General features: G+C 36.2%; 1 protein-coding gene across 1 annotated transcript in view; it reads left to right on the top strand.

Annotated features, from left to right (window-relative positions):
• Nucleotides 1–602: 602 nt before the first annotated feature.
• Nucleotides 603–7,825, top strand: part of LOC107863393 (K(+) efflux antiporter 5) — a 14,364-nt gene continuing 7,141 nt past the window's right edge. The window contains exons 1-13 of the mRNA XM_016709287.2: nucleotides 603–1,036; nucleotides 2,019–2,062; nucleotides 2,432–2,499; nucleotides 2,592–2,676; nucleotides 2,772–2,833; nucleotides 2,960–3,035; nucleotides 3,157–3,231; nucleotides 4,389–4,460; nucleotides 4,597–4,680; nucleotides 4,753–4,821; nucleotides 4,918–4,995; nucleotides 5,092–5,180; nucleotides 5,280–5,376. Coding sequence (XP_016564773.1) covers nucleotides 805–1,036; nucleotides 2,019–2,062; nucleotides 2,432–2,499; nucleotides 2,592–2,676; nucleotides 2,772–2,833; nucleotides 2,960–3,035; nucleotides 3,157–3,231; nucleotides 4,389–4,460; nucleotides 4,597–4,680; nucleotides 4,753–4,821; nucleotides 4,918–4,995; nucleotides 5,092–5,180; nucleotides 5,280–5,376 — 1,131 coding nt within the window. The 5' untranslated portion in view covers nucleotides 603–804. The remainder of the gene's footprint in view (nucleotides 1,037–2,018; nucleotides 2,063–2,431; nucleotides 2,500–2,591; nucleotides 2,677–2,771; nucleotides 2,834–2,959; nucleotides 3,036–3,156; nucleotides 3,232–4,388; nucleotides 4,461–4,596; nucleotides 4,681–4,752; nucleotides 4,822–4,917; nucleotides 4,996–5,091; nucleotides 5,181–5,279; nucleotides 5,377–7,825) is intronic.

The raw sequence follows: 7,825 nt of genomic DNA, 5'->3' as shown, positions 1-7,825 counted from the left end.
CCTCCAATCAGATTTTTTTCAGAAATTAAGTAAGTATCGAAATTGCTGCAACAACTATCGAAGTTGCTTCAATAATAATCAAAGTTGCTGCAGTAACTTTGATAATTGTTATAACACAACAACTAATAGTAGTTATTGCAGCAATTACAGTAGTTGCTGAAGCAACTCTCGTAGTTACTGAATTTACTGAATTATTTCTTCATTCATTCTTAAAATAAATCAAAAATTTTCTTTTCAAACTTTTCATTTTTTTTTTAAATAGTCCATGAAAATTAAAAATGAAAGAAGAACAAAATAAAAAGAGAAAGAAAAAGAATAGAAATGGAAAAAGAGGAATATCTAGAGCGAAAAAATAAGAAGAAGAAGATGGGAAAAAGCAATTTGAAGAGAGAAAGAAAAAAAATAGAAAGATAAGAAAAAAAGGGAAATTCTAAAGTTTGAAATTTGAAGTCGGAGACGTTTCAAAAATTACATATTTTTTAAAAATTACATATTTTACACCCTAATTAATTTAATCACAATTTAAATAAACTTCAACCGGTCAAAATTATCATCATTTTTAATTTAAATTTTTTTTTTTTTTGTCACCTCACTGCCTAATTTTCCTTTTAACTTTATTAAATTCCTCAGGCTTAGAGCCCGCCTGAGAAAACATTTAACATTCCAATCGAAACAAATAACTTTGATTTTAATTTTTCCCCTTCGATCTACTAAACGGAAAATTCAAACCACCCCTTTTTGCGTCTCCATTTCCCCTTTCATCTTCTCCTATTTCCTCCAAATTGTCTTAAGTTACCCTCCAAAATGGAGAGAATTGTGGTGAGAAGAGAGAAGCTTCGAGCATGGATATTCCTTTTTGTGTCGGTTGCTTATTGTGGGAGGATGTCCTTAGCCGTCAGATCTGAGAAGGAGATGAGGGCTAGGTTTTATGGTAATTTAGTTAATTCATCGGCTCCCGATACTAATGATGGTACTATTGCCAAAATGTTTGATCGTGTTCTAGAGAAAGAGTTTTCTGAAAATGATCAGCCTGAAGGTAACGTTTTCACATTTTCTCTCTCTTTTTTTTCCATCCCCCCCCCCCCCCCCCTCCAAGTTGAGTTGATTTAATTTTGGTGCGATAATTGTGAATAGAATACAAGTTTATTATGGTGTATTTCCTGTTTGTCATGAGCTTGTGGCAAATTTACTTTGCCGGATCATGGAGATTATATTGATGATGACATTTAGGGGTCGTTTGGTAGCTGGTTAGAATCATGAAGTTATTAGTAGCACCCAAGGTGTGGCAGTGGCCTAGTGGTCAATGACTTTAGTTGAGCACCATGAGGTCTTAGGTTCAACTCCCAGCAGAGACAAAAACACTAAGTGATTTCTTCCCATCTGTTCTAGCCTTGATGGACAGTGTTACCTTGTACATGTTGTGATGGGATGTGGCTGGTACTGTGTGGAATTAGTCGAGGTGCGCGCAAACTGACATGGACCACAGTTATAAAAAATGCATTATGCTTAATGTGAATATTAGTTATGTGGTATTAGTTATTCCATCTTCTATTCTGCATAAAATAATACACCAATTACTTCATAACTTATACATGTATTAGTTATGCGAGTTTCTAAATTGCTAACCAAACAACGTATACATTTTTTACATGAGTTTCTTATTTCCTAACTAGCTACCAGATGCTGTATAACTTATACATTAGTTAATATACATGAATAAGTTGCTTTTCTGCTAGCTACCAAACGACTCCTTATGTCTGATGCTTGATCGGTAGACTACCTCTCCCAAACAGTGTAACAAAGGAAAAAGAAAGTTTGTGCTTTTGTAAATCAACTCTATTTACCACTACAAAAGAAAAGAAGATGAGCTGAATAGACCAACTTATTGTAATTTTTGATATGCTCCAAGTTCCGACATTTAACCAATATGGCTACTCTGTAATGTAAAAATGCATTCAGTCTGTGTGGTTTGCATGACAAAATGTCGGATTTATCATGTGCTTTTCTCACCTGATTAGGTTCGGATGGAAGCAGCTTTAACAGTACGGTTGCTGATGAGAAGGTAATAAGCTATTCATACTCGTCACCAATTTACTTTTAGATCATGTTAGTTGTTATATCTCTGATATTAAGATCAGTAGAAGATTATTTGCCGAAGCTTAGGCAACACAAGAACTGCTTATTGTAGATTGTAAAGCAATACATTTATTTTCTTGACTCGAAGTATGCTTACTAATTGTTTGTTTCAAAGTTTGAAGACATATTGTAACTTCAGCGTCTCCTATGTTTTAAAGTTTAGCTCCTTGTTAGAATGCCAACAGGCTGTGACTTGCCTTTGTCAGAGTCCAATACTTATACAATTTACTTTTAGTTCCAGCTGATAGAAAATTATTTGCTCTTATATGAAAAGCTTACCTTTCTTTTCCATTAGGGAGTCCTGGAGACAGTAGCCAAAATTACCCGTGAGAAGATCAAGAGGAATGAGACACAACAAACGAAGTAAACAAGAAATTGTCACTAAATTGATCACATGCCTCTCCTGGCTTTGCATGAACTTTGCTGAAGTTATTCATTTATTTGGCCTTTTGCAGTGATACCAGATCATTCAAATTACAAGACGTTTTCTCTCTTGAAAATGAAGGTTCTGATGATGTTACTACATTGATTGACAAAAAGGTAATGACTTATGCTTTAATTTTTATAGAAAACATTGGTCAATATCTGTAAAGTGTGCCTAACTAGCTCTTTGTATACATATTTCTTGATGACAGGACAATGTGTTTGTCATGTCAAATAAGAAATCAAAATACCCAGTGCTTCAAGTTGATGTGAGGTCAGTGTTAATCCCTTTTTATCCTGGCAATGCTGCTGAAGAAACATAGATATTTAGGGATTTTCATCTCTGATGTAGTTTCCACAGCTAGTGACATGTAGTTTGTTCTACAATGTGTGTCTGCAGACTTATCTCAGACTTGGTGGTGGTTATAGTCTCTGCTGCCATTGGTGGAATCAGCTTTTCTTGCTTAGGACAACCGGTTTGTCCTTTTAGAAGCCTGTGAAATCTTTCTTGCTTGATTATGATCTTCTGTGTTTATAAATCTAAATTTCAATTAAACCAAATAGTAAACGTATTTTAATCATGATTTCCTGAGGTAGGTTATCGTCGGTTATCTTCTTGCCGGCTCATTAATTGGACCAGGGGGCTTGAAATTCATCAGTGAAATGGTACAGGTATGTAATCCTACAAGCCAACACAGTGTTTGCCTGTTTGTTCTTAATATCCATGGATTAAGCGACAATGTAATCTTGTAATATGATATTCTTGTCCATATGGACACTGAGAACGTTAACGGAAAAAGGATAGAGCACATGAGTGTCAAACGTAAAAACAATCTTTATTTTTGTTCCGTTCAGTTTTTTTGTTTCATGAAGATAGATGCTTGCGTTTTGCCTATGCTTTTGGTATGTGATGCTTAGTGGTCTGTTGTTCAAGCCAGTTCTCATTTCTTGTCATCTGTGATACCATTGTTGGCTGCCAGTTAGTATGCAACCCTGGCTGCTTGATCAATTTAACGCTTCAATTAATAGACAAATGCTCGACCTGTAATTGGCCCATGCATGGTTGGTCACTGTATATTCCTGAGTCACGTTCATTTGTCTACTCTTTCATCCCATGGCTGTCATTCATATATACAGCAGAGATTTCTATATTAGTTTTAGTATCCTAGACTTCTCTTATTAGTTTTTGTGTTTTAGACATGCATTTTCATTTTGTCTCCAGTTGCTGTCCCAAGCAAGCTTGTATGCCTGCTGTTTCAGGAAGTTTTGGTACTTCTCCTGATGGTATTAGTTTCCTTGTTGTTCTAAGATTTTGACTGCTTCATAATTTTTCTTGTTATTAAGCAAACATGTCAAGCTGTCGTATCCCGGACTTGCACAGACATCCAGACCTTCCAAATGAGATGAAAGAGGCAAAAGAACCCTACTCAAATGAGAATACATGTATATTTTAAAATCATGTTTTGCTCTGAAATATCATTTTGGTGAAAAGTGTTTTCTGATAGAGCGCTTGGCGTTATATGTAGTTCTTTTGAGAGACTACTCGTGTCTGTCATTCATATGTTTGACGGAAGAGCATATGAGTCTGGTCTGAACTACACTTCTGCTGAAACACTTTTGACTTTAACAGACTAATATATTTTTCATGGAATTGTGAGATGTGTAGTCTTTCGTTGTTATGTCCTTTTCGTTTTTTTTGAATAACTAGACTTCCATTAATACAAGTCCGTGAAGTTACTAACATATTCTTGACTGAAAACTCATTTAGTTACGATGCAAATGTGTGGACTGTCCTGAGTAGAACTCTTTCAATGTTGATTGTATTACAGGTTGAGACCGTTGCTCAGTTTGGAGTTGTCTTCCTTCTATTTGCATTAGGTCTGGAGTTTTCCTTGACAAAGGTGCTTTATATCATTCTATGTGATGCTTTTTCCATACAACTGTTGGAACTAATTCTTGAAAAAGTATCTCGGTATTTCAATTTTCAGCATGTATCTTTCCTTACTTGGGGCAGCCTCCTAACATATCATCATGCAGCTAAAAGTTGTTGGTCCTGTTGCTGTTCTTGGAGGTCTCCTTCAAATTGTTATCCTTATGTTTCTGTGTGGCACAACTGCAATGGTAAGGCTGTGGAATTTAATTTTGCTTCTCCAGTAACTGTTGCTTAGTTATGCATTCTGTAATGTGCTGCAGTTTTGTGGTGCAAACTTGTCAGAGGGAGTGTTTGTTGGTTGCTTCCTATCAATGTCATCAACGGCAGTGGTATAATATGAAACCATGATTCTCATCAGTTTTTCCCTGTCTTTAATATAAAGTAAATCTCACTAGTGATGTACTTTGACCATCTTAAATAAACAGGTGGTGAAATTTCTGGTTGAGAAAAACAGCAACAATGCTCTTCATGGTCAAGTGACGATTGGAACACTGATTTTTCAGGTAAAACCTGTGTCCCTATTACCACATTTTTATTGTCATTTCCTTTATTCATATACATACCAGAAGTTAGTCCATATCCTTTTCATTTAACCCCAGGACTGCGCTGTTGGTTTATTATTCGCTTTGCTTCCTGTTCTTGGAGGTAACAGTGGGATTTTGCATGGAATTATCTCTATGGGAAAAGTGTAAGCTTTTGGGCCGCCTCTTTCGATGTTATTTTTTGTTTGACTTGGCAGCTATTCGAGGCTTCGGCAAGACTAATTTATTCTGATTTCTCTATCTAGGCTGCTGATCTTATCCATGTACCTCAGTGTTGCGTCGATTTTAACTTGGTCATTTGTTCCCCGTTTTCTGAAGTTGATGATTCGTTTATCTTCTCAAGTGAGTACTTCTCATGATCATATTTTTTTAATCTATATTTTGCTTCACATGGAATTATCTAAAGGTGTCAAATTTGATGCATAAATGTGTAACCCAACCAAACTTTAGCGGGTTGTGTCAGTGATAGTTTCATGTCGGTTCAAGTTGGGTTGTAGACCAAGCTGGCCCATAGCTTATATAGTCAGTTTGGGTCATTAACGGGTCACTTTCTCAAACCATGAGAGTGGCTAACTGTCCATGTGCCATCCGTGTGTCTCTCACACCTGCACACAACACTCACCAATTCATTGATCCCTTTGTGTAAACCTTTTTTGTTTTCAATAATGTCTTGACTTTTGTATTTCTGATGTTTGAATAAAGAAATGGAAAAGGGACAAACACTAGGTGATTTCTTCCCATCTATTCTAGCCTTGGTGGACAGAGTTACATGGTACCCGTTGTTGGTGGGAGGTGACAGGTATCCCGTGGAATTGGTCGAGGTGCGCGCAAGCTGACCCAGACACCACAGTTATCTAGAAAAAAAAAGAACTTTTGATTAGTAAGGTTTTCTTAAAAGTTGGGTTTATATATTTTATGTTTGAATAGTGAAATGGAGAAAATGCAAAATTTTAACTACAGGAGGTTTTCTTCCAAGCCGGGTGTTCTTGGAATCGAAAATTAGTGGGTGTTTGGCCATAAAAATTGTGAACAACAGCAACTACAAGTTGAATTCCAGGAAAATCTAACGATTCTATGTCCAGACATTTTTCCCGAATAATATTACAGGAAAAGGGAAAAATATCCATGGTCAGACGGGCAGGAAAATAAATCAGTATAATTTCTGAGTTCTTTTTTATGCAAAATTAGCCTATGAGTTCTTCATTTAGTGTTCCTTAATCCGATTTTTTCTTTAGTTACACGAAATTAATATAATTGTCTGTTTATATTTCTTGGCTTGTTGCTCATTGATTTACATTTACATACACTGGCTATTCATACTTCAAGTTAGCTAATGCGGGCAAGGTGGCTTCACTCTGAGGAGTTTTAATTATGCAGGTTGGGTAATAACTCAAGATTTAACCCATCTTGACCCAGATGATTTTGGGCGGGTTGGATCATGACTTGTCTATTAATGTAACCTGTTTTAGCCCCCAAGGCTTTGGTCTAGTGGTAACAGCACAACGAGTGCCTCTGTGTTGCTCATACTCTTCAAAAATGTCAACGAGTGCATGTTGGATTCTCTGAAAGTAGCGTATATTTGGAGGATCTGACACAGGTGCGCCATTGAAAGTGAAGAGTCTGCGTAACTTAGGCGAGTGGTGTGTGGGTTAGGCATACAAGTGTTCAGGGAAGCATGATGCGGAAAAAAGCGACAAGGCTCCGTATCACGCATTACCCGAAGCATGAAGCGATGCGAGCGCATCATTGAAATGAAGCACAATTTAAAAGAAAAAAGACTAAATAGAACATCCAAACAATACAGAATTGGAATGACCACAACAACTATATAATCAACAATAAAGACAATATATATAAGTAGAAGTTTAATTAAACACCAAAATCAAAGGTTTGATCACCGAAACACCTGCTGCGAAATAGACAAGCAAAACAACACGGAGCACAATAGCAATACAGTTCAACAAAATAGTAAAACAAACCAGATAAAAGAAGAAAAACCAAATCTAAACTAATAATGTTTCAATATCTCATTCTTGTTCTTCTAAAGCTCATCTACTTCATCAAGATTGTCCAAATCTTGTATTCCTTCATTATCATCACATTGCTTATCATCTTCAACTTCGTCATCTTCCCCAACTCAGCTTGAAGTAGCAACTTCTTTTCCTTTTTTACGTAAGCTTGAAGTATTCCTCCTAAAACCATAACGGTTTTCCTCAACTTCACTAGCCTTGCGACAATACCCTAAGTGGTAGTCTCAGCAAAAATCTTTTTCTTTAATTTAAAATTGACCTTCTTAGCAAAACTCTTTTTCTTTAATTTAAAATTGACCTTACATATAAATCAACCTGAAGCGACTCTTTTTTTAAAAATAAATTAAAATTGATCCTAAAAATTAAATCAACATGATGCGCTCGCATCGGCTCGCATCTCGCATAACCCTATGATGTGTCGGCTTCTGAAAGGTTGGCTCGCATTAGCCACATGCAGTGAGGGGCTCACTTTGTTTTGCATTATCGCATTATGCAACGATTTGAGCGCATTCCTGAACATTGGGCACACGCCATGAGTTTAAGTGCTTGTTTGGGATCGCTAATTTCCTAAAGAAAAGCACTTATTTTGAGAAAAAATACCTTTTTTGAAAAGAAGGGTGTTTGGTAAACTTGCAAAACTGCTTTTAAAAAGAAGCAGTTTTTCTGCTTCTGGAAAGAAACAGAAAATTTCTGCTTTTTAAAAAAAAACAGAAGCAGAAAATTACTTTTTTCATGACTAAAATATTCCTAGCACACTCTCT

Source organism: Capsicum annuum, chromosome 3 (assembly GCF_002878395.1).
Source record: "Capsicum annuum cultivar UCD-10X-F1 chromosome 3, UCD10Xv1.1, whole genome shotgun sequence".
In the NCBI taxonomy this organism is placed as follows: Eukaryota; Viridiplantae; Streptophyta; class Magnoliopsida; order Solanales; family Solanaceae; genus Capsicum; species Capsicum annuum.
Note: the sequence above shows the minus strand (reverse complement) of the source record. Positions and strands in the feature narration are given on the sequence as shown.